Source organism: Theropithecus gelada, chromosome 13 (assembly GCF_003255815.1).
Source record: "Theropithecus gelada isolate Dixy chromosome 13, Tgel_1.0, whole genome shotgun sequence".
Classification (NCBI taxonomy): Eukaryota; Metazoa; Chordata; class Mammalia; order Primates; family Cercopithecidae; genus Theropithecus; species Theropithecus gelada.
Window position 1 is genome coordinate 14215864 of NC_037681.1, and position 26010 is coordinate 14241873.

The following is a 26010-nucleotide window of genomic DNA, read 5'->3' on the forward strand; positions in this document are numbered from 1 at the left end:
CCTCTCTCTCAGTTTTGTTTTTTTCTTTTGACCTCCTAATGTGGGAGTGCTCTGGGCCTCAGTTCTTGGTTCTCTTTCATACCGCCACTCACTCCCATCACCATCTTGCCCAGTCTCCTAGCTTTTAATAGCATCTCTATGCCAATGACCCCCACATTTGTATCTGCAGTTCCAACCTCTCGGCCAAACCCCAGATATGAGCTTTTGGCTACTTACTCAACATCTGCAGTTGGATAGCTCTGGGGCATCTCAAATTTAACATATTCCAACTGAACTGACATTCTGCCAGAGTCCTCCCATCTCAGTGAACGATGACTCCACCAGGTCAAAAATCTTGGTGTCATCCTGGATTCTTCTACTTTTCTCATGTTGTATGTTATGGGCTGAATTGTGTCCCGCCAAAAATTCATATGTTAAAGTCTAATCCCCAGTAGCTTGGACTGTGACCACATTTGAAGATCTAGTGTTTACAGAAGTGATTAAGTCAAGATGAGGCCATCAAAATGGGCCCAAATCCAAAATGACTGGTGTACTTACAAAAAGAAGAGATTTGGATTCCAACACATACAGAGAGAAGGAAGATGATGTGAAGAGGCAGGGAGGAGACAGCCATCTACAAGCCAAGCAGAGGGGTGTAGAACAGAACCTTCCCTTATGGCCCTCAGAAGATATGAGCCCTGCTGACACCTTGATGTCTGACTTCTAGCCCCCAAGTTTATGAGACAATTCATTTCTGTTGAACCACTCAATCTGTGGTACTTTGGTTATGGCAGCCCTAGCAGACCAGTATTCCAAATCTTTGCTCCATCAGCAATTTCTGTTGGTTCCACCATCAAAATATATACAAAATCCAGCCATCTCCCACCCCATCTAATGCTATCGCCCTGGTCCAAAACATCATTCTCTCTCACCGGATTCTGGTAGTGAGCACCTAATTGGCATTTCTGCTTCCACCATTGCATTTCTACAGAAGCCCAAGTGCTCCTGTTAAAATATGTCCAACGATGTAACTGTTCTGCATCTTCCTTGGGTACAAGTACAATGCCCTGTGACTTCCTACACAATCTGGGTCTGCCCCTTTTGGTACTGTGCCCCTCTTCCTTAGCTGCAGCCTCACTGGTGTCCTTCCTGTATTAAAGACTTACCAGCAGTGCTCCCATTTCTGAGTCTTTATACTTACTATTCCTTCTACTAGGAATCCTTTTCCCCAGATACCTGCAGGGCTCACTTTTTATACTTCTTTTAAGTCTTTCCTTAACAATCATTTTCTCAAAAGTGCCCTTCCTATCCATCCTGTTAGAATTGCACACAGCCTTCCTCTCCCAGCAGTCCCCATCTCGCTGCCCAGATGTATTTTTCTCCATAGTAGTTGCCACTTGCTAGCATGACATACAATTTACTTGTCTTATTTTCTGTCTCCTGGCACAAGAATGTAAGGTCTACATGGGCAGCGTTTTGTTTTGTTTTGTTTTGTTTTTTCCCATATCACGAATGCCTGGCACACTATAAGCACATGTGGTAGAATGAATGATTTGGTCCCAAGTCCTCCCTGTATCCACATCCTCTGCCATATTACTTGGCAATGGCCTTCCACCATAGCCTAGATGACTTGCTTTGCCCTGTTCCTTGCCAGCATGCTCAATAATGTTCCTCGCTTTGGTCAGTGGGCTATTAGCAGACACAATGAAAGAAGCAGTGGCTTAACCTGGGCTTGCACATGGAGGCTTACATCTTGTGCTTCAACAATCACTATTAGAAAAATATGCAGAGTGGCTCCTTAGTCCCAGGACAAAGGTGACTGTCACATGGAGCAGAGTCACCTCACCCCAGTCACACCAGATAGGTCCAGCCAGTATCAGCTGGCAGCCAGCCAACGCACTGGAGCATGTGAACAAGCCCAGCCCCAACTTGGCCAAGCCCAACCCCAATCAGGCTCTTGACTCATGCACTTTAATAATAATGACGTGTTCTGAGCAGCTGAGTTTTGGGGATGGTTTGTTACACAACATTATAATGCCAATACATAAGTGAAGCAGCATGCAATAAATATTTGTTGAGAAGGAATTAAGTGTACTACGTGGTCACCACAAGTCCAAGGAGGTTTATAGACACACCTGTGCCGTGAAAGGAATCAGTGTTAACCCACATTCTTGTTGATAGTCCTTTGTTCTAAATACTAGAGGGCTCTGAATAATTAAAGAAGAGCCATCCTGAATGTGCTTTGTTTTTGGCTGGCCACTAAAGACTGGGTCTACTTTTTTCTACTTTTAATTGGAGTTTTATGTTAGGCCCATTGGGCCAGGACTCCTGGCAGCAACACACCTTTTCAAACTATTATTATTGTTGTTGTTTGAGCTTTTCACTAGAGAGAAGTAAAAGGAAGAACAAGCACCAAGGACAATGACATCTGCTCTATTTTGTGTAGTGATAGTGTGTTTTCCTTGCTTCAGTTCCACGCCTTTCATTTCTCTGCTAAGCTACACATAGGTATTCTATTTCACCATCATTAGACTGCTTGTGCCAAGACTGAGAAGGGTCCCTACCATATCCCCCTTCATTCTCAAAGGATCAAATACCTCAAGAATTCTCTGGCAGAACCACTGGAAATCCACAGCGTAAGGATTCCAGAGAAAAGGGAAAGACACTCAACATGCCTGAAACAATCGCTTCTTTTTGATGCTGATGTTTAGTAACATTAACAATCACCAAGGATGTGATCTCAGCAGAACTCGTTTTAAAAATGTCCTGTGTCAGCACCACATCCTGCTGCACCCACTTCCCTGCTCTACCTATGTGCCTTTGACAATCCTGGAAACTTTGAAATTTTCCTGCAAAAAAAATTGTGCACGGAAATACATCAATGCTTTCAAAATTATTAAAAGAAGTGTATCCACTGCAGTGGCAAATGCTAGCCACGTAACATTCCCTTTCAGGCATGGGGCAAGGTTGGCTCTCTCATCTTTAGCACTTACAGCCAATTAGTCTGGCAGCCTTTGGATGTGTGCCTAGGGCAGACTCATGGACCCCAGAGATAATGTCTCTGCCTGAAAGACAGACATAGCCAGACTTTCTCTGACATTTCTTCTCCTAAGTTCCAGACCAAACCCACATGACCACAGCATCTACCTCTTCCTTCTTCTGACAGTGCCCCAGGACCAGGTGGCCTGATTACTGTGCGAGGCCAATCTCTATTCCCCCGTGTGGGAGGCAGAGCAGCAGTAGACATTTTGAACCTAATACTCACTTTGGAAAGGGAGCCAGCTGTTCTGGGCTACGCCTCTCGTATGTCATTTTAGGAAAATACTGAGGGGATGCCAGGGAGAGGGAGGAAAGTGGTTGGGTTGAAAGGAACAAGGTAGGCAGAAAATAGGCATTGCTATGAAAACAGTGGAGAAGAGAGGCAAAAAGGTCTGTTCTACTGGCTTGGCACAGATGAGGACTCCTCCATGCTATGAAGGTCCCACGGTCATAGGGCAGATGTATAGGATCTCTGGTCTACCACCTGCCTCCAGAAAAGGGTGTACTTCCCATGAGAAATGGCCATTTAAAAATTGTTTTATAATGGAGAATATAATTTGCTTAATTTTATTACCCTGTGTTCCCATGTAGCTAATTGGGCATGCTCTCCATACAAACAAAATCTTTTTCCTTTCATTATATAGTAAGGCTGAGTCCCAGGGCCCTGTCTACATTAGTAAACAGTGTTGTAAAGCTCGTAAAGGCTGTTCTAGCACTGAAAGTCTCTGTCACTCATTATATTACCTAATGGTCTCTCTCACATACACATATATATACACACACACAGGAGTCTGCTTGCTGTGTGATTGTTTTGTTGTGTCTATAATATTACAGAATTTCAGAGGCCTGAGTCTATGGCTTATACTTCTTATGTAGCCCAATATTATGCCAGCATATATGAGCAAACAGGAAACACTACAAAATTCCCTTGTGTTAACTTACAGACATTGGTAGGTTAGTAAATTTAATATAAATTAGAAGTGGAGGGAAAAAAATTCTGTTAGCAAGTTAGGAAAAATAAAACAAGAGGGATCTACCACATGCAGTTTAAAATGTATTCTTCTGTCTTCAGGGATTAGCTTACATGCTGCCTTCGAAAGTCTCGCCTAGCCAGTGATGTGCTAATAAATGTTTAACAAATTGCTCTGTGAAAACAAAGGGCCTTGATTTGTAGCATTTGTAAGTTCCATGATGTAAGCCCTGATTCAAGCAACCACTCTGGACAGTGCCAAATGTGCAGTCAGGAAGAGAGGTACATGATGAGCTCCCACTAGCAGGTGAGGGCTGGCTTCTCTACCCCACTGCTCCTAGCTCTGCTGTCAGAATTGGCCCTAACTTCTCGACCCATGACGCTGTTTCTCAGTTTATATTAAAGCATGCATCTAATTCTGCCTGTCTAGTCTACCTTCTCCACTTCAACTTTAAGATCCTTGAAGACCAGTACTGAATTGTATTTATCCAACACAGAGCCTTTTACAGAGTGGTAAACTGTGTGTGTGTGTTTGTGTGTGTGTGTGTGTGTGCGCGCCTGTGTGTATATGCATTTATATAAATGTATGTAATTTTTCAGATAATTTTAGATATATATATATATATATATATATATTTCTGCTCATCTGTTTACATGCTTAGATGGTCTGAATCTCTGCATTTGACAAAGTCCTGCACCATGTGTGGCAAAATGGATAGTAATGGAAGCCCTAGTTTTCAGCCAAATAGATCGCAATCCTCAGTCCTCCTTGCAGAGAGGAATGGCCACGTGACTGAGTCCAAGTCAATCATCAGAAGAATCATATGGCAGCTTCTGATGGTTTCAGTTAGAAGGCAGCCATTAATAGCACATATGCTTTGTCTCCTCATCATCTTTCATCCTTCTTGCTGCCTCTAATGGCTAATATTGATGCAGCCATTGTGGTTCAAGAGGCAGTCTTGGAAATGAAGGCTACTCTTAGTGGATCGACTAGACAGAGGGTCTTCAGACCCTGGGGAGTCTTGGAGTAAAACTCATCTATTAAACGTAAATTGCCTATCTCTGGCTATTTACAGAAGAGGGAAATAAGCTTTTACCTTGTTTAAGCTACTATTATTCTACATCTCTATTATAGCTGAACTTTATCTTAGAGGACATACTATGGTACAACACAGGAAAGATTTCCAATTAAAAAATAATACAAATTGGTAAGTCCTGCTTTCAGAGGAATCCTGGGCCACTTCATAACCCAATGGCATAACCCAAAAGACCTTCTTACTTGTCTCTCCAAAAGTTGTGACCCCAGTGTCCACAAACATCTTCAATTCCAGTCTTCACATGATCAAACAACTAAAACAGAAAAAGCAGGCCAATTGATTAGTCTTTACCCGAAATCAATAATTTTCACTCTACTTAGATCATTTCTAAACTCCAAAGACCTTCATGGCTTTTGCTTCTTATTTGTTTATGATTTATTACCAAAAGCAATAAAACAGTTCATTTTCACACAAATTGATGAAATGTTTGTCATGTCAGTATTAGATAAGTCTTCGATTATTTTGCTCACCTATAACAGTTTGTTAATAATTTTGAAAAGTATGAAATATGGTAATAATTTCCCAGTAGGAACATTTCCAGGCTGAGGGAAGTAAAAAGAGGGGACTTCTTGTCTCTCTACTCATGCAGGAGTTTAGCAAGCTAACCTGGAGAAGTTACCGTGGGGCCATATCTATTCTATACTCCCTCAGCACATTCCCTCTTCAGGGTCTCCTCCCTGTCACCCTGCCATTCCTTTCTTCTTCAGGAAATGGACAACTTGGTACCAAGCTGTCTGACTAATTCAAATATTTTTCCTTTATCGTTAAAAGTATTACACTTTCTTAACACCTACCCGACAGTAGATTTCTTCACTGACAGCTTGTTGTTTCGTATTGGACCTCTTGACATCAAGAAACTCCACCAGTGGTCGAATAGTTATTCCCTGAACAGGAAACACAATTTAAGCGTTTAATATATATTTATACAATTTAAAAATTGTTTAATATAAACATTTTAATATAAATTTTTTATAAACTATGTTTTAATATTCAAGGGTAACCTCTCCTAGGCTTTGATAAGCAATGACAAAAGATATTCGGCTACCAAGATTTAACACAGTAAATGTAGCTTTTTGTTAATTTTTCCTCCTTTTCAAATAGCTGGCATATTTTCAAAGGACCATGTCCTCACAAAAACAAAGACAAAATGGAAGAAGCAGAGAAAGTAATTACAAAAAATAATAAAGCAGGCCAGGTACAGTGGCTCATGTCTGTAATCCCAGCACTTTGGGAGGCTGAGGTGGACAGATCATTTGGGGCCACGAGTTCAAGATCAGCCTGGGCAACGTGGTGAAACTCCGTCTCTATCAAAATAATAATAATAGTAATAATAATAAAGTATTATCCAGTTCATAGGAATCACCTACTTGTTATATTATCCATAGAAAACTTATCAGTGACTCCTTCATTTGTTCATTTATAAAAACAATTTTCACTGAGTTTCTACTGCACAAGTATCAGGGTCTTGGGCATTTGGAACCCAATGATGAATAGTTAAGGACCTGGGTTCTAGGACTTTGTAGTCTCATACAAAGTCAGATACTTCCGAAAACAGTTACAAAATAAGCAGAAGAGGGATGACTGGGCTAGCACAGGAAGCAGGTCAAGGAAAGCTTGGAGCAGAGGAGACACTGGCAGGCAGTGGTGGAGATGCTGGAAGCATATCCCAGTGGAGACCACAGCACAGCAACGTGAGAGGCGGCTTGCGGCCAGTCTGGGCATGTTCATGGGTGAACTCGGGAAACGTGGAGAACTATCAGCTCTTCAGTAAACTAGGAGGAGAAAAATTCCTTAATGCGACAAAGACGTATGCCAGAAATCAATAGTGAACATATCACTTAAAAATGAAACATTACAAGCATTTCTATTAGAGCCAGAAATAACACAAGGATGCTCTGTCTCTGTCTCTGTTCAGCACCGTTCTGCATGTCCGAGTCAACTGAGAAGAACAGACAGATGAAGAGCTACATGAATAACTACTGAAAATGAAGTGACAAAGTTTTTGTTGCTCCTGGATGATTGACTTTTTGTCCTAAAAAACCTGAAATAATATCTTTTCATTTAAAAATAACAAGAAAATATGGTACAGTGACTAACACAAATTCCAAATGCCCAATCCATCCCAGATGTTAATTTTTAAATGTAACAGAATAAATGCCTACACAATAGCAATGAAAAAACATATAAAAAGAGAGTGTGTGTGTGTGTATATATATATAATGCTAGTATATACATATACTATCCATTATCTCTGTGTATGACACCCTATCATAAATGTACAAAACCTTTACAAGGAGAACTATACAATTTAACTGAAGAAGATTATGAACATTTTGAGATATCAGAAAAAAAAAACACAGTTCTCTAGACAGGATAACAATATTGTAATGACAGTTTTCTCTCAACTAACATGTATCGACAATACAATTCCAGTGACATATTCCTGAAGATTTTTACCGTAACATAAATCAGAGGCTGATTTTAAATTAACGTGGAAAAGTAGATGTAACCAGAAGATTTTAGAAAAAGGAGACTGAAGGGGAACTTACAGACATCAAAATGAGCTGTCAGTGAATATGCTTAAAAGTAATGCAATACTGGCACAAAATAGGGCAGGTGAGGAGGGGTGAGGGTCAAGATTCCCAAGTTTCTTGCTTGGTGGGCAGATGGCCACTACTTCCTGGCAGGAAGGATACATGGGTAGGAAGAGTTGTTAGGATTTCAGGGACAGAGGGTAGCTATATAGGGGGATGTTCCCTGCCATGCATTTGACTTTCATCTCATCTCTCCTCTTGTCTTTCAGTCTCTAAGAATGCTTTTGATAATACAAACTGACTGAGACACACACACACATAACCCACTACACACACACACACACACACACACACACACACACACACATCCATTTTTTAAAGGAGGTGATTGGTTTTTTTCCATCAGTCTAGCTCTGGGCATTTTTCAGCTTAATTTTCATTTAACTTTCTGAAGTGTGAACTGATTTTGACCAAATTTGGTATAAAACACATCTTGGGTTCTATTCGTATTTCAGTCTACCACTTTGAGATAACATAAAAGGTAACAGCAGTTTTCCAATCAACACATGTTCTGTAATCTCAAACTTATGTAAATGAAAACGGGTGTAAACATGTGGTTCTCAGAGATGGGAGATTTCACCAAGTTCCAGATTCCATGAAGCCACTAGTTTAATAATAGCTCAAGGAAAAGTTGACAAAATCAATGTAATTTTTAAAACTCTATAATGTGTTCTAAAGACACAAGCTGCTGTTTCACATGCTCTTGTCCTATCAGTGTTCATTTAGTAAATAATAAGTGAGTGACCAGTGTTTGTAAATACAGGACATAAAATAAAGATAGGACACAGGGCTTACCCCAGTCCATATGTTGATTCCTTCCACCCTACAGATGATCTGGAAGTGAAGGCACTACCATAAATAAATCACAACTGATCAACTCCAGGAAGAGGGTGTGGCCTACCACCCCATCAACTCAAGTTTTTGAAAGCATAATATATTTATGTTTATAATCATAAAGCTTATAACAACATGTGTTTGTATATATAGTCTCTTTTAATAGGCGCCCTTTTTCTCTTTGAATTGCCTGCAGTGGTCATGTCATGCTCAATAAGAATTTGATAAAGGCTGCCTTACTTCCTCTCCCTCCCTTCTTACTTTCCTTCCTTCTTCAATCCATCTATTTCTCAGGCAGAGTATGTGACATCTGTGTATGCCATAGTAAGCCCCCAACATTGGATGTTATATTCTAGGAGCCTGGGTGTCTGGTTGGGAGGGAGAAAGAAACACAAAAGACCGAGAAAGCACCTTATTTTACCCACATTAGAAAATTTCTAATTTAGATCACCCAGGGAGTAACCTGATAAGGCTTAGAAAAATAAAATAGCTTGCTACCATCCATACAGGATAAAAAAAAATAAAACCCTTAGTTTTTCATCAAACTACCAATAGAAATATTTGCAAATATAAGTTAAATTTTCACCCATTCATTCACTTTGGCATACATACTAAACACCACCTCTGAGGGTCAGGCCTACCTGGGAGAATCATGTAACAGCAGGAACAGGGAGAATAACACGGAGAATGATTTGTTTTGCATCTTGTTCCATCTCTGCTTTCCTCCCACCCAGCATCCCCCAGCTCCCATTTATATCAGAGGGGAAAACAAACAAACAAAAAATAATACAACTGCGATGTGAGTGTCATAAGCATTTTTTCATCTTTTTTTTTTTTGAGGAAAATGAGATCTTGTTTTGTGTTTTGTTTTTTGAATTAATATTTGCAAAATAAAAAGGACGAGGGAAGAGAGAAACTGCCTTATATTTCCTTGCTGATTTAGCAGATAATTTCCAGAAAAACTTGCAGAAACAATTTTCATGTATTAAAAAATATCACTATCGCTGTTATGCTGTCTTATGGAAGATCTTTCTCACATCACACACTTGGTCACAGAGATCATAAATTCTGTTGCAAAAACAGTGTTTTTCTTAGAATGGGATAGATGGAGTGAGAAGCATTAAAGCGTGGCAGTAGCTGTTCATAGTCCCCATCTGTGTGTCTCTCATTTAGCACTTTCCATGCCGCACATTGATTTCCCCTTCTATGTCTGTCCGTCTCTCCCCTAAACTCCAGCTTTCTCTTTGCTGATCAGGATCTCCCTCTCTCCTGTACCATCAGTCTCCAAACGTGCTCCCATCTTTGAAAATCAGAAACAAAAGCCATCCTATGACAGATACCCACCTCTGGCCACTACCTCCTTTCTCTAAGAAACCTCAAGAGAGTTGCCCATATCTTCTGCCCCCCATTTCTCTCTTCTCCTCCCCTCTCGAATCCAGCCAGTCGGGGTGTTCTCCTGACTGACCCAAAGTGCTCTTGTGCAGAGGCCACTCATCAAAGCGTCACTACATCCAAGGCTGCGCTCTCCACTCACACTTGGTCTGACCTTGCAGCTGCATTTGTCACAGTTGCTAGAGGCCTCTCCTCTCCTTCCTGCGTAACCCCTTCTGATGTTTCTCCTCCTTTAGTGGTCACCCTTTCCAGTCTCCTGGGCTGATTCCTCAACCTTTTCTTGATTTCTAAATATTACTGTTTCAGGGGTCAGTTGTCAGATGCCTTCTTTTCTATATTCTTTCTATGCTTACACCCTCAATAATTTATTCCAGACTTATGTGTGTTAAAAACTATATGTTGAGGAATCCCAAATTTACATCTCCCACTCTGGCTTCTCCCCCAAATTTCAGACTCTCATATATATAACTACCTATCCAACATATCCACTTAGATGTCTAATAGGCAAATATATATGTCCAAAATGTACACATCCAAAACTAAGCAAGCACGTGATGTCCCTTCCTTCAAACCCAATACTCTCCAGGTAGTCTCCACCAAATTAAATGTCACCTTCATTCACCTGGCTGTGCAGCCACAAACACACGGAACTGTCCTTTACTGCTCTTCCTCTCACATCCTAAACTTTTCACGTACATTGTCCATCTTAAAAAAGCCTGATCATCTTGCTCGTGTTATTGTAGGATTGTTGTACAGTATTCTAAATTCTATGGAACCCCACCTAATAATGGCATATGTTAATGAAATACAAAGATTGTGTCCTTGTTAAACAGTACATATATAAAAATTATGACCATTTATTTGACAAATGAAGGCACATTTAAGGGTCTATAAAATAGTGAGCAGCATCATTCCAGTTGGAGAGGCTAAATTAGCAAAGGTTCATGTAATTGCTGGGGAAGGCTACCCTACCATGGCCCCTGAGCACCCCCACATGTTCTTGCAGAGGATGCCAAGACTGTCAGGCCTTGATTACTTTTTTACCTAGGCCATTTCTCAGGGTTGCAAGCAATGAGCACTCTTGAGAAATAAAGTAAGATCACCCTTCTGAGAGAGCAATATATCCCCAAACTCCGTGTCCCCCTCCTGCAATACAGACCATGACATGTGCAGACATCCATCACAGGTCCCTTGTGTCACCCCCATGGGACAACGAGGTATGGAAAACTGACACAAACCAACACAAGGCTGTGGCTACAGCTTTTGTCATGGACAAAAAAGTCCTTTGTCTTTGACTCAGGAGTCTTCTGCAGCATTCATGAAATAGTAGCAGGCGAACTTGTTAGCTTACAAGTGTAATAAAACCCCAGATGCTTCACAATTCTGCACAGTGACTTAACATAAGTTACATCACTAATGTGCAAAAGAGGCTGCTATCTATTGAATTTTGGGTAACCTTCCCGCTTGATGGACTTCTAGATAACCACTTAATACATTTACGGAATTCTTGAGATCTGCCATAGGGATTAACTACATAATCATTATTGTACTGTAATCATTTTTCCGTCCAAAGAAAAGTATATTGAAAGAGCTCACCTTTTTCTTTCTTCTGTTACAAGTTTTCTTTCACTTTTTTTGTGTGTGTTTGTTTGTTTTGAGAAGGAGTCTTGCTCTGTTGCCAGGCTGGAGTGTAGTGGCAAAATCTCGGCTCACTGCAACCTCCAACTCCCTGGTTCAAGCAATTCTCCTGCCTCAGCCTCCCGAGTAGCTGGGATTATAGGCACACGCCACCGCACCCAGCTAATTTTTGTATTTTTAGTAGAGACAGGGTTTCACCATGTTGGCCAGAATGGTTTCAATCTCCTGACCTCGTGATCCGCCTGCCTTGGCCTCCCAAAGTGCCGGGATTACAGACGTGAGCCACCACACCCGGCCTCGTTACAACTTTTCTTAATGTAGTATATTAAACTATGGCAACTCGTGAGGTGAAAACCCTGTGTCAGGTGTCATACTCTATACATATATTTCCCCTGCACTGCCTGGACCATTGTCTAGATTTTACAGCTAAGTAAACCAAGGCCCACAGAGGCTGCAAAAAGCAGGTCTAGAATATCAACCCACAATAGCCTTACTCGAAAACTGTGCTTTATATATAAACTGTCCTCCACCTTCCCCAATTTTGAATATCATTTAAATACATGAGAAATAGCTTATATTTGATATAAATAAAATTACCAATCATATTGGAAAAAAACAAACTCAAATGTCCAAGGAATCAGAACCGTTTCCTCATTCAATATTCCACGGCTGGGCATGGTGGTGGCTCACACTTGTAACCCCAGCACTTTGGGAGGCCAAGGCAGGTGCATTACTTGAGGCCAGGAGTTTAAGACCAACCTGGCGAACATGGCGAAACCCCATCTCTACGAAAAATATAAAAATTAGCTGGGCATGGTGGTGCATTTCTGTAATCCCAGCTCCTCAGGGAGGCTGAGGCGGGAGAATCGCTGGAACCCAGGAGGCAGAGGTTGCAGTGAGCCAAGATCGTGCAACTGCACTCCAGCCTAGGTGACAGAGTGAGACTCTGTCTCAAGAAAAAAAAACAAAAAAATTCCCCAAACAGGACCATATTCTACTAACATGACCGTGTGCCTCATAAAGGGAGTACATCGCTTGCTAATGAGCAACACGATTCAAACAATGTGAAAATTCTCCTGATAAACTGTGATATCCAATAATGCATCATACATCATGTGAAATCTTATTTTTGAAACTAGTTATAACTCAGTAGCACCAGGTTGGAAGAGCTTATCGTATAAAGTATTAAAATAAGGGGAGAAAAACATATTTAAAGTTTAGTAGTCGGTCCATCAACATAAAAGCTGTCTTTTGAAAAAGAATACATAATTCTTTCTTGAAAGGCAACATTTTATGCATGGATTTATAATTAGTTATTCCTGCTATATTTGTATCTCATCAAGTATTTCCCTCCAGGCTTCCTTCACTGAATTCCTTAATTATTGATGTATTCTGGAAAAGACACCTTTTCTGAAGGGAGTATGTGTGTATTTATGTGTGTGTGCATGCACACTTGTGCACGTGCATGTGTTCAGAGTCTCTTAAGAACCAGTGGTAGGTAGGAGAATAGGAGGAAGAGGATGTGGTCAGAGTCAAGGAACCAAGCAATATGCATGCAGTCTCCAATCTGTGCACACACAAGGGTAGGCAGAGAACAGGAAAAGGAAGATATCAACACAAGTGGAACCGCAGCAATTTCTCTTCTCTGTGGATATACAAGTGAACTTGGCCAGACTTTCCTTAAACCTCATCAGAGGAAAGACTGACCTCTCTACACCTGCAGGCTCTAAATAGTGATCCCCAGATGTCTCCCTTAGTGGAGGATTAGCTTGATGTGTTCACAATACCAAATGTGGCTAATACATCTCAACTGTGCTGTTTGTTGCTTCAGGCTTTCTCTTTTTCTATCACAGCCTTTACCCACCTTCATCTCTCTCCTCCCATCTATCCTCCTCCTGTCCTCTTCACACTCAGGGAAAGCCAGGCCCCTACATCACTGAGAACAGGTGATCCATCTCACATGAACTTCCTGACTTCCAGCCTCCCCTGTCCCCACAAGCTCTCTGACATTCCACACAATACAAGAGTTGGCAGTCATCCTTCCGCTGATCCTCTGCCCTGCTTTGGCTTACTTCTCCATAAAGTCTCATTGAAGAGTCTTCCAAAATAAAGAGGACTACATCTACCTTTTCTCAGCTCTGCCACTACTTCCCAAGGGCAAGTCGTCACCATTTCTGGCCCATATTACTGTGCAAAAGCAGAAAGGTGTTGATAATAAAGACAATAACAGAAGGTGGTCATCTTAACTCAGGAAAGGGTCTTCTCCAGGATTCCAGAGGACTCGCTGTCCCCAGTGTTGGAAGGCATGAATGAATGAAAGATGAACTGTCTTTTGAAGAAATGACTAGAAGGAAGGAGGAAAATCATGATGCATTACAATACTAAGCACTCGCTACACACCAGGCTCTCTCCTGGACACCTTATTCAGGGTCAAAAGCAAATAGGTTTTAACTCTGCTCTACATTTTTATATCTGTGCAAACTTGGTAAACTGACTTAACCTCAGTGTCAGTGCCCCACTTTCCTCATCCACAAAATAGGGATAATAAACCATGATTCCTAGAGTTATGTTCCATGGAGTTGTTATAAGGGCTAAATGAATTAACATGTAAGATGCTTAGATTTGCATCAGGCACCCAGAAAGCATTCGGTGACAAACTGTTAAATAAATATGAATACATTTTTAAAACACAGGCACACCTCCTGATCTTCCTCCTTTTTTACCAGTCGCTCGTTCTCAGTTCTCCTTGGCTGCTCCCTTCTTCCCACGATGTCATAAGGTTGGGCTGCCCCAAGGCCTAATCCTTCCTCCTCTATTGTGGTCTCTTCAATATATATTTTCACTCCTTTGACAATCACATCCAGCTTCGTGGCTTCTAATACCAATTCTCTGCTAGTGGCCAGAGAGCCCCTTTCCTGAGCTCCGGATTCATAATATCTGCCTCATCCTTATCTCCACTGTAGGTCTAATGGACGCTCCTAATGCAGCATGCCCATAATTGGACTGACAATCTCCCCACCCCCACCTCTGCCATGCACAGACTTCCCCTTCTCAATTGAGGGCAAGTCCATCCTTCTAGCTGCTCAGGCCAAAACCCCTGGAGTCCTGAGTGACGCCTCTTTCCCTCACAACATGTCTAACCCATCAGGGAATCCCATAGGTTGCTCCATCAGAAAGTATTCTAGGATCTTACCACTTCTCACCAACTGAACTTCCACCAGCCTGGCCCTGCCTGATGACTGCAGGGCTTCCATGCTGGATTCCCACATCCACCCTTTCCTCGCAACAGTCTATTCGCAACACAGTAGCCAGCGTGATCCTTTTACAAAGGAAGTCAGAACATACCAGGGATCTGCATGACACTTTCTAATGGCTCCCATTTCACTTGGAGAAGAGCCAAGCTTCATACACTGGCCTGCACGGCCCTGCATGATGTTGGACTCCAGAATCTGCCTCACCTCATTCTCCTACACTCCACACCACACTCTGTGCCACTCCGCCACACTGGCCAAGAGCACACTGCCTTCAGAACATACTTGATCCCTCAGCCCATTTGCCTGAGATGTTCTTGGGCTTAGCTAATTCCTCCACCTTCTGCATGCCTTTGCTCAAATCTCATTTTTTCTTGCTGTTCCCTTTCATGACCATTTGATGTTGGAATTGTAGCGTTTCCCCCACCACTTTACCCTCATCATGCTTGACTCCTTACTCTATCCTTCTTATATAACAATTTTCACCTTCTAACATGCTCTATGATTTACTTGTGTTTCTTGTCTAGTGCTACCAACCCCTCTGAAATGTAAGCTCTGCAGCAGGGACAGGGATCTTTATATGTTCTGGCTCCTAGAGCACTGCCTGGCCCTTAGCAGGAGTCCAGTAAATATTTAATAAATGAATATCTACAAAATATAATCTTCTAAGAGTTGGCATCTTAACTTAAAGAGATTGATTAATTTGGAAAGTAGGGATCTGAACACAGGCCCACCATACTTTCTGCCTCCCAGTATTAAACGTGCATTCATCCTTTCCTCATTTCAGGGGAGTCACCGCTAGGCAGTCAACTCATGGGGGTCAAATAGCTGTTGTAAGGTCATATGCACAACTAGCATTGAACAAGTGCATTCGCTAAGTCAGAAAAATAATAAGCATTAGCAAGTGCAGTTCCTAAGTTTCCAGTCATAAGATTAGAGCACTTAGTTTAGTTTCCTTAAATAATAATTTCTCTGTGTAGGCCAAGTGACCAAATTGGACTCTCTAAGGCCCCTCAACAATCTAGTGACATGAACCCAGACAGGAAATATCATTTTCCCTAGTAACTAACTACCAAAGTTTCAACACACCTTTGCTACTTTGCATCCTGTAAACAGAATCCAATATTCTGAACAATATTTTTTGCCCTCCTGGTAAAGGGATTATTGTACTCACCAGAATGAAGACAGTAAAGAATATGACAACAATGGCAGCCGTAATAAACAGCTTTTTCCGAGGAAACACAGCAGCAGGAAGGAGAAACACTAGTGCAAAACAGATGGCACCTCGCAGTCCTCCATAGGCAATGATGAACTGATCCTTGAAGGTCAGGGGAATGGTCCGGAACCTATTAATGACCTGAGTCAGGACAAAGACACCTGCAAAGAAAGAAAACCCAAGAGGAAACAGACTGGGTGACGCCAGAATATGAAAACACATAGACTCATTTTCTGTGCTTCTGTGACAGGGACAAAAGATTTAAGAATAGGCCCCAAAGTCTTTCCCCTTTTTCTCTGTCTTGCTAGTAATACCAGGTTCTGGGTCTTTGATGTTGTTCCAGGATCGTGGGTGAAAATGTGAAATCAGAGAAGACAAGACAAACTAATCTGACTTATAACAAAGGCATGAAGATACTCAGAGAAGAAAAGAATATATCAGGAAGGGGCGAGAAGAGCAAGAGAGAGAGAAGATAAAGAGGCCAATGAGGAAGGAAAGGGGAAGAGGAAGAGGAAGAGGAAGGTGAGAAGGAAGACAAGGAAAAAGAGAAACAGGAGGACAAGGAAGAAGATAATAGGGAAGAGGAGGAAGGAAATGAGAAAGGAGAAGAAAAGGAGGAAGAGGAGGATGTAGAAGAGAAAAAAGTAAAGGAGGAAGAGGAAGAAGAGGAGGAAGAAGTAGGTAAGAAAGAAGAAGAAATTAAGCAGATAAAAAAGAAGCCTCAACAGCAGAAAGGGAGTGACAAAAGGAAAGCCCCATTCAATAAGTGAGTGTCACATATGTCCATTTAGCAAACAAGAACTCATTACCTAGGGCTCGCCAGATGAGGCAGAAGGCCAGGGTGAAGCAGACGAAGGCCCAGTTCCACTCATGATTCTTGCCCACGGTGGACACGCCCATGAAGATGAAGATCAAGGTCTCGCTGACGCTGCTCAGCATCTTCATGAAGTACTTGATGGTCGTGTAGGATTTCTGAGATACATTTTCTTCCACGTACTTATTCATAGTCATTGCACAAGCAGTGATTCTGAAAGACAAGATTAAGCTTCTCTTGAAACCTAACAATGATCCTAATGAGAATGCAAGAGATAGCACTTAAGAGCTAAATTATGGCTCTACTCTTCTGCCCAAGACTACAACATCATCAAATGATTTTTAGAGGTGAATGTGATTTGCATGTAAACCTTGGAAATCCTACAATCTCTGGAGGTCTTCTTTAGCAACCCTGGCTGAACTACTCTGCTCCGCCCAGCGTTCTGGTCCCTCAATTCCCTTACCCCAGATTCATGCTTGAAAGTCTATGGACATTGACACCATCAGCTCTCCTTTCTGTATCTCAGATAAAACAAGTCCAAAATAAATTTGAAACTCATTATCTTTCTGTAAACTGATGTATTTTTCCACATATGCCCTGTTCCTCTATTATGTAAAAGGATTCTATTGTATAAAATCCTAAACTTGAAAATGGGCTTGTATTAGACTTCTCTCCCTGTCACACCTCAGTAGCCGCCCGCCATATTACTGGTCCACAACTGTTTTCGATTCTTCATTCTGAATATCTCTTAGACCCTCTCACTTCTTTTTGTCCTTAATTCTGAGTCTCATTTCTATGTATCTGTTGTATCCACTTCTGGGAAATTCAAAAGGTTTTAACAGGCTCTGAGAATTCCTAAACCAAAGAAACTCTTTTGCTTGTTCTCCCCAGTATTTCCAAAACTTTGAGACCACAGAGCCCTTTATTCCCACTCTCATGATATCTACTGGAATATGGCACCTGTAGAAAAGGAAGGGCTCCAGGATCAGGTCCACACTCCTGAAGCTCTTCACACACTTCCCTCAGTGGAGAATTCCAGTTTCACATCTGCCCTCTCTCCACCTGGGCACACACCATGTGCCTCCGCTGTATGGAATTGCCCAACCTCATCTTGTTCTTTACTGTCTTCTTGCCTTACTACACAAGTGGGTCCCTCTCTGTCGAGGACGGTACCCCTGATCAACTCAGATGCCACCCACAGAGGGGAATTTAGGATGAGCTTGGTGACAGCTCATGGTAGGTCCGGTCTAAGGAGACACAGTTACTATAAAGTACCAAAAGAATTTCATTACACAGGTCCTATAGAATGAAACAGGAGGATGGGATTAGAGGGAGCCACCCTGCCTTCCACTAAGTAGTAACCGTGCCATAAGCTGAATACTGATGATGATTTGCAAATTTTCCAGCATTCTCGTAACTCCAGCACTACAGTGACCCTAGTTCAGCTCCCGCTACTCCCATCATGTGGTCCTCCTCACTCTGAGAAGACTTCTGCTGTCTTAAAGAAATCCCCGTACTGTGAGCATAAGAATAAGTAGAAGAACGCAAACCTAAGTGTCCTCTGAAACCTAAACAGATAACCACAAAGACCTCTCATTGCAAAGAACACATCTGTTGTTCACATAGAAAACAAATGCAGGTATATTTATTTTTGTGCCCCTTATTAAAACAAAACAAAGACTCCATCAATCTAGGGACCACGCATTGAGCCACCATGTCACTGTCCCCAGAATAAGTGGGTATCTCTTTTAGATTTCTGTAAGTGAAGAATGCATAATTTATGTGGTTTCCCAAAAGAAGGAATGGCCTTATTAAATGTGGTAATAAAATTCAACAGCTATAAAACAGCTATAAACACATGGCAAAGCCTCGGAATAGTTGAGGACTCATATAAAAACAGTCAATCTTCAGAGAACCTTTACTTTGTGCCAGGTACTATGCAAACATATTGAATGGATTATGTCAGTTAAACCTTATAACAAGTTTATGAGCAAGTTCTATTATCATTCCTATGCTTGTAAATGGGAGAACAAAGGCAGACAGAGGTTCAATTATATAAGATTCCAGTGCTAATAAATGGTGGTGCCAGGGTATGAATCTGGGCAATCTGATTTAAAGACAGTACCGGGTCAGGCATGGTAGCTCACAACTGTCATCTCAGCACTTTGGGAGGCCGAGGCAAGAGGATCGCTTGGGCCCAGGAGTTTAAGTCCAGCCTACACAAAATGAGACCTCGTCTCTACAGAAACAAAGCCAGCACTGTGGAGGACTTAATCCTCACCCTTTCCACATTCTCATTGAGCCCCACAATCTCTGATGGAAAGGAGGTCTTCCCTGCCCACCAAGCTGTGGCTTATCCTTTCTCAAGCACAAGACTGTTTGTATCCCTCTCCTATGGCTGCTGTAAGAAATAACCACAAACTGAGTGGCTTCGAGCAATGCACATTTACCATCTTGCACTTCCAGAGGTCAGAAGTCCAAAATCACATGAGTGGGCTAACATCACGGAGGTGACAAAGCTTTTTCCTTCTGGAGGTTCTAGGGGAGAATCTGTCCCCTGCCTTCACTAGTTTCTAGAGGCCACCTGCATTCCTTGGCTCTTGCCACATCCCTCTGATCTCTGCTTCCCTAACCACATCTTCTCTGAGTCCGACTCTCCTACTCCCTCTCATAAGGGTTCTTATGATTATATCAAGGCCACCCAGATATTCCAATGGAATCTCCCCATCTCAGGATTCTCACCTAATCACACCCACAAAGTCGCGTTGGCCATAGAAGGTAACATATTAGCAGGTTCCAGGGATTAGGATGTGGACATCTTTGGGGACATCTTTGAGGCCATTATTCAACCCTTCAAGGTTACATTCTCCTCCCCTAAACTGTATCCTGAACCAAGTGCATGGCCCAGATGAACATGGCCTCTGCTGCTTGCATGCAATTAATTAGGTGACAGAAACTAATGGGAGCTCTGTCACACTGACTTGACGTGAAATCCTGGAACCTCCTCCAGCAGGCAATAGAAACTGGGAGAACAAGCTGGAAAGTGGCATCTGTCCAGTAAGCCAATATCAGGCATCTCGCCAGCGCTCCCCCAGATATAAATCACTGGTTACCCACATTTCTGAAAATCTTCATCTTTCATATTTTGGCTTAATTTTTCTTTAACTAGACTTTAAAAAGTAAGATTTCTCCAATACAAAGTAATGAGGGCAATAGATTAGATTAAGAATCTGAATTATAACATGTTTTATATATATAAAAAAAAGACATGTATACAGAAACACGAATGAGCCTTTCAAAAATGTTGCTTTTTTAGGTACTTCATGTAGTGGAAAAAATGTCAGGTAGAAAATTTATAGTAAAAGTAATTTATAACAGACATATTGTTTTTTTAAGTTCTCTAATCCTATACAAAAGATACTTCAAAAGGGTTTATTATAAAGCACTTTAACTTATAGACAAATATGGAAATAAATGAACACCAAAGTAGCCACTACCCAGCCTTCTCCAGTCACTTGTATTTTTTAAAACAAAATGTCATCTATAGAGTGGAAACATCAGCGGTAGAGTTGATTCCTCATATTAACCCCATCCCCTTCTCTCCCTCTTGAGTTGATTGTTTTGAATCATTCAAAAATGTAACTTTAAAAGGCTGATGAATAGTATTTTTCTAAACGTTCTAAACATTTCCCTCTGAAATTATGTTCGTATCATTCATTGGGCAAAAAGTAAACCATGCAGGCAAAAAGTAATCTCCAGTTTATTACATGAGCAATTTAACAATTTCTGTTTAGAAACAATTAAAATATAGCTTTGGTGGCCGGGCACGGTGGCTCATGCCTGTAGTCCCAGCACTTTGGGAGGCCCAGGCGGGCGGATCACAAGGTCAAGAGATCGAATCCATCCTGGCTAACATGGTGAAACCCCATCTCTACTAAAAATAAAAAAAATTAGCCGGGTGTGGTGGCAGGCACCTGTAGTCCCAGCTACTTGGGAGGCTGAGGCAGGAGAATGGCGTGAACCCAGGAGGCAGAGCTTGCAGTGAGCTGAGATCACACCACTGCACCCCAGCCTGGGCGACAGAGCAAGACTCTGTCTCAAAAATATATATATAGCTTTGGTGTAGGAATAAAACATGAATTAATTTAACATGAATGTCCATGGGATCATTTTCCATTGCTTTGTATCCTTAACACGATATCGAGAGTGATGCTCAGAGTAGCCAGACACCTTGCTGTAACTCAATGAAGTTTCCTACCAGCCTCAGTGAGACACTGAACAGGAAGAAAGAACGCCCTGGGTGGGTACCACAGGCCCTAGCATTTGGTAGTATCCTGTTCAGCAAGTCTGTGCATGTCTGTGGCACTGAGGCACCTGAGGGGCTGGGGGAAATACTCCCAAAGTTCCCATTCTGGTCTGCCATGTACAACTTGAGTCACCTGGCCTCTCAAGCAAAGGTCTGGAGGTGTTTTTATTGCAAAGAGATTTTTTTTTTGTTGCAGTGTACTCTGACCTGAAGTAAAACCACCTCACCTTCAAAAACATCAGAAGTAAACAAACTACAAATGAGCTAGTCTGCCTTCCACTAGAGAGGTACAGGCAAAACGGCCTCTTACAGATAGAAAGAATGAAACCATGTCTGCCCACTCCATCCACCAGGTCATCTTCTAGAGCTGATAGTCATCACCATCACAGTATATACATATGAGTCTCTGTTTCTCTAAAAGAATCACAAGAAACAGAGGTGGTGAATGATGCAGGATAGTATCAGACTGCCCTTGGCCTTACTGGGTTTGAAGTATGTGGCCAGGAGAGTCCTTGGGTACGATATCACATCACAGCATTATCACAGTGCCACCACACTATCGAGAGAGGAGATTTCTTCCTTCATCACATGAACACATGAGGATTTCATGTCTGAAGCCCACAGCCTCATATACTCATTCTGTGTCATCAGTATGACATTGTCCTCAACAAAATAGTAGCCTAAATAGATTCTTAATATTATAGAAAATTCTGGTTAAGTTTCTTAATTCTAAAGCTTCAAAATAAAACTATTGGCCTTCAATATTCCTAGTACGCCGTTACTTTTATTAGCTCGTGTCATTGAATCATCTTCCCCCACTCCTTTTCATGCATGTCTCTCTCTCTCTCTTTGTTTTAATTTCCATACCTAATTAATATGATAGAGAAGGGCAATTTAACGTAACCAACATTTTCTGAGCATCCATTCTAAGCCAAATTCTGTGCTGGGATCTAGGAAGGTGAAAGCAAGTAAGACTCAATTTCTGCCTTCAAGAGTTCACAGTCTAAGGGAAGAAACAGACACAAAGAGATCATCGGAACACAACACTGTACATGCTAGAATGAGGAAAGGGAAGATGCTGTGGAAGTGCAGGAAAGCAAAGGGTGACTTCTGCCACAAAAGAGGACATTTGAGCAACATCTTCATGGACAATCTCACCTATCAGGAAAAAGAGGAAGTGAGTAATTCAGGGAAAAGCAGCAGCCATATGCAAAGGCATAAAAGAAAGAAACAGGGTGGTGCGTTCAGGAAACTGCCAAATGATTCCGTTAGCTGGAGGAGAGGAAGATGAAAATGTTAAGAGATGAGGATGCAAGAAGTTAGGGCTCAATGACACTGTTATACTGAATGCTTAGGAGTTTTAACTTTATAGGCTGGAGAGAAAAATGAGAAATTAGGATTTCAATCACATAATTAATGTCTATCTCCCCAACCAAACTGGACGCTCCATGAGGAAAAAGAAAAGTGTTGCCAATGCTTAGCATAGTGTCTGGCATGTATTTTGCATCAATGACTGCATGGATGAATCATTCATTGGAATGGTGGTGCAATATGAATATATTTGCTCTATATCCATTGCCCATTTTGCATTCCAAAGCATGCCCAGATTTCGATAGGTCTTAGGCTCCATTCTGTAGGACAGTGTGGAGACGAGGCATGCACAGAATTCGCAGATGTACCCTGCTATGTTATTATCCTGTACCACTTTAACATAAATGTGTGGTGATTATCACCAATTGAGAGACAGAGAAGGGAGAGCACTGTAATTAGTGGTTTTCTCCTACACCAGCAATTGAGGTTTTCTTTATCAGTATATCAATCAAAATACAGTGTAGGACAATTCAGGCCAGCTATAGACACTACCTCAAAAGAGTTTGTTTTTGTTTTTTGTTTTTTTTTCTGGAGAGGGTGGGGTGGAAATAGACTTTCCTTTCTACTTAAATGATTTGTCATTTGACTATTTTCTGAGTAGAAAATTCGAACAGATACTTTTTTTCTGTATTACTCCATGACTCCATTATTAACCTGCTTTCTACAGATATTTATTTCTTTTCTACCAGAATGTGTGCTTTGAGACTATGGACTAATGCTTAGCATGATCTGTGCCTATAGTGGTACCAAATACAAGTTCAATTAATGTTTGCTAAGTCTAGTTTAATGAAGATCCAGAGTGCTTTATCTACAATCTGAACTGTGTAGAATTAACCAATTAAGCAAAATTCTTTTGCTCCCATTCCATATGATTTTAAAAAGTATGAATTCAATTGCAAGAAAATATCACCCAAATAATATTTGTATATTCTCAATTAAGGCTTTGCCAAATATGAAAGCATATTCCACTAATCAGTGCCAGGCATATGCAACGATGAAGATCAATTAAAAAGTTTTTTCTGTATTGATTAAAGCCAGGTCTTGTGGTGACTCAGGGCACATTGCATGCTCTCAGAATAAAGTACTCACTCAAGTGAGGTAAATTAAATTATTCCAGGGCATGAATGTACTATACAGTGAATTGCTTCTTCCAGAAAACCTGACAACCAAGAGAAACAGCGTTTGACATATGAGAAAATGCAAACAACAATTGTTTTTAAAACAGGATCCAAGCATAAAAACTGAACTATCTTTTTTTTAAGCATCAAAAATGAAATACATTGAAGCTGTCATAAATCTTGGATTAATCATGAAGCCTTGTCCCTTGCATAAATTCTCTGCAACTTTTTTCTCCCGAAAAACTGCTTTCAATTCAATTCCACTAACGTTTAGAGACCACTTATTGGCACCTGAAGCAACTCTGGTTACCTGGAGAGAGAACATCAAAGGATCACAACTCAATGTCAACAGCGTCATGAAGCATAAGTGTCAAGTGTCGCATGGAGTCTACCCAGTCTAGCTGGGGAGTATTAAGAAAAGCCTCAGAGAGGCGGGAAGATTTGACCAACATTTTGATGATGGAATTAAGGTTTTCCAGGTGGAGGACTCCTGGTCAATGTTGGAGGTGGGCTGCAGGTTGGGCCTGGGTATGTGAAACCCGCATGCAACAATCCTGCACCAGATACGTACACGGAATACTTTGTGGTTCTACATGAGTCCTAGAAACATCAGCATGAGTTGCTGCTTTCTGGAAGTTCTTACAGCTACTAGCAAGTATATTAGAGCAGTATGGTCTGTGGACCACGTGTAAATGTTGGAAAACTACAAATGCCTATGCCCCATCCAAGGCCTATATCAGAATCTCTGACTGAGGCTTGGGATTCTGTCCATGTAACGACATTTCCAGGTGATTCCTAAACACATTAACATTTAAGGACAGGAAATGGGAGTATAGGCAGAGGGTTCCAAAGAGGAAGGAGAAATGAGAAAAAAAGAGCTGAAATTTGGGTCATTTTATTTAAAGTTGTATTGGAGGGTGAGCATAAGGATTAACATGGGATTTGAGGAGTAATGTGGATTTAACTACATTTGCCAACTATTCTTCCTTCCTGTCTCAGTTTTTATGACTTGGATCTAGGTGCAGGTCCCTGTGTTCTCTTGCCTAGACTAGTTAGTGTGCAGGCATCTTCACATATTTTTTTTTCCTGCCTGAGTCTCTACTTAGGTACCTTATCCCTGCTGACAGCAGCATTTCCTGATCCTCCTCCTTAATCAAGGATTCCTCAACTCTCGGGCAGCCAGTCAGACTGGGCCCATGACCTACAGCTTTCACCCAGAGTACCATGAAAACTTTAATAGTTGTAAGTGTCGTGGTGTAAAAAAGTTTTGGAAGCACTCTGATCATGTATTTATCATAAAACAGAAATACAGTTGTGTCACTTCTCCTTAAAGATTCCAAAGGCTCTCACCTGCCTATAGCACACAACAGGTCAGGCAAGACCAGGGGCCTCTCCTTCTCACCAACCTAGAGTTCAGTTCACCTTGGAGCCTTCAATTACACCTCTGCCTCTACCCAAAATGTCCCTCTTTTCGTCACTGAGTCTTCAACCCAAGCATCATCAACATTACCATCCCAGTATACTTTACTATAAAGGATTGAGCTTTCCTTGCTAACTTGTAGTCAACACAGATTGGGATGGCAGTCTGACTCAAAGTGAGTTTAAGTTCACTGCCTTCTTCTGGCAACAAACCCTACTTCTCATGTCACAGGGCTGGTCATGTGACACAGTCTGATCCCATGACAGTTCTCCAAACCCCAGGGCCAATCACAGTGCTTGCTCTGAAATGTTTTCTAACAGGACCTGGCAGGGTAGATCTCGCTTTACTCTTCAGTGACAGAGTTGCAGAGATATAAAACTTGATTTGTCTGTGACCCTGGTTTCATGCTTTGGAGATGACTAACCAACTAAAAGGAAGCCTTCTCACGAAGGGACAGAAAGTTAACAGAGAGAAATACTTAGGCAGACATAGGAGTCCCTCGGCCTATCACCCTAAGGCCAAATCCCATCGGTCCTCTCAAAAAATGTACTTATTTGCATGAGCCAGGAAATCCCTCCTTTCTGACTTAAACTGGTTTGAGTTTGGCTCCCTTCATTAACATAGAGCTTCACTCTATTGTTTCAGCCAGGCTCCTGACTACAAAGATGCCTGGTGACTCAAGTTACGTCAAATAACGGGGGATTAACTGTGAGGACACAAGTGGAAAGACAGAATGGGGGCCACTTGGCCAGGTCCCCTGGGAATACTGACAAAGTCAGACCTCATGTTTGATTGAGGTAAGGGAAATGGCAGCAGCAGGAGCGAGTACATAAGAGAAATGCTACAGCATTAAGAGGAGCTGCAGGCAGCCTCTCCTCGCCCCAGAAGCCAACACAGGAGGGCCTGGGGTTCACACCAGACCAGTGTCCTCCCCTGTCCAGAGAATTGCTGAGAAGTAAACTGAGGTTTGT

At 41.6% G+C, this 26010-nt stretch overlaps 1 protein-coding gene across 1 annotated transcript in view; it reads right to left on the minus strand.

Moving 5' to 3' along the window:
• Positions 1-26010, minus strand: part of SLC9A2 (solute carrier family 9 member A2) — a 90873-nt gene that overhangs the window by 13199 nt on the left and 51664 nt on the right. Inside the window, exons 4-7 of the mRNA XM_025354481.1 lie at positions 16820-17037; positions 15969-16171; positions 5880-5969; positions 5268-5338 (exon numbers count right to left, since the gene is read on the minus strand). Coding sequence (XP_025210266.1) covers positions 5268-5338; positions 5880-5969; positions 15969-16171; positions 16820-17037 — 582 coding nt within the window. The remainder of the gene's footprint in view (positions 1-5267; positions 5339-5879; positions 5970-15968; positions 16172-16819; positions 17038-26010) is intronic.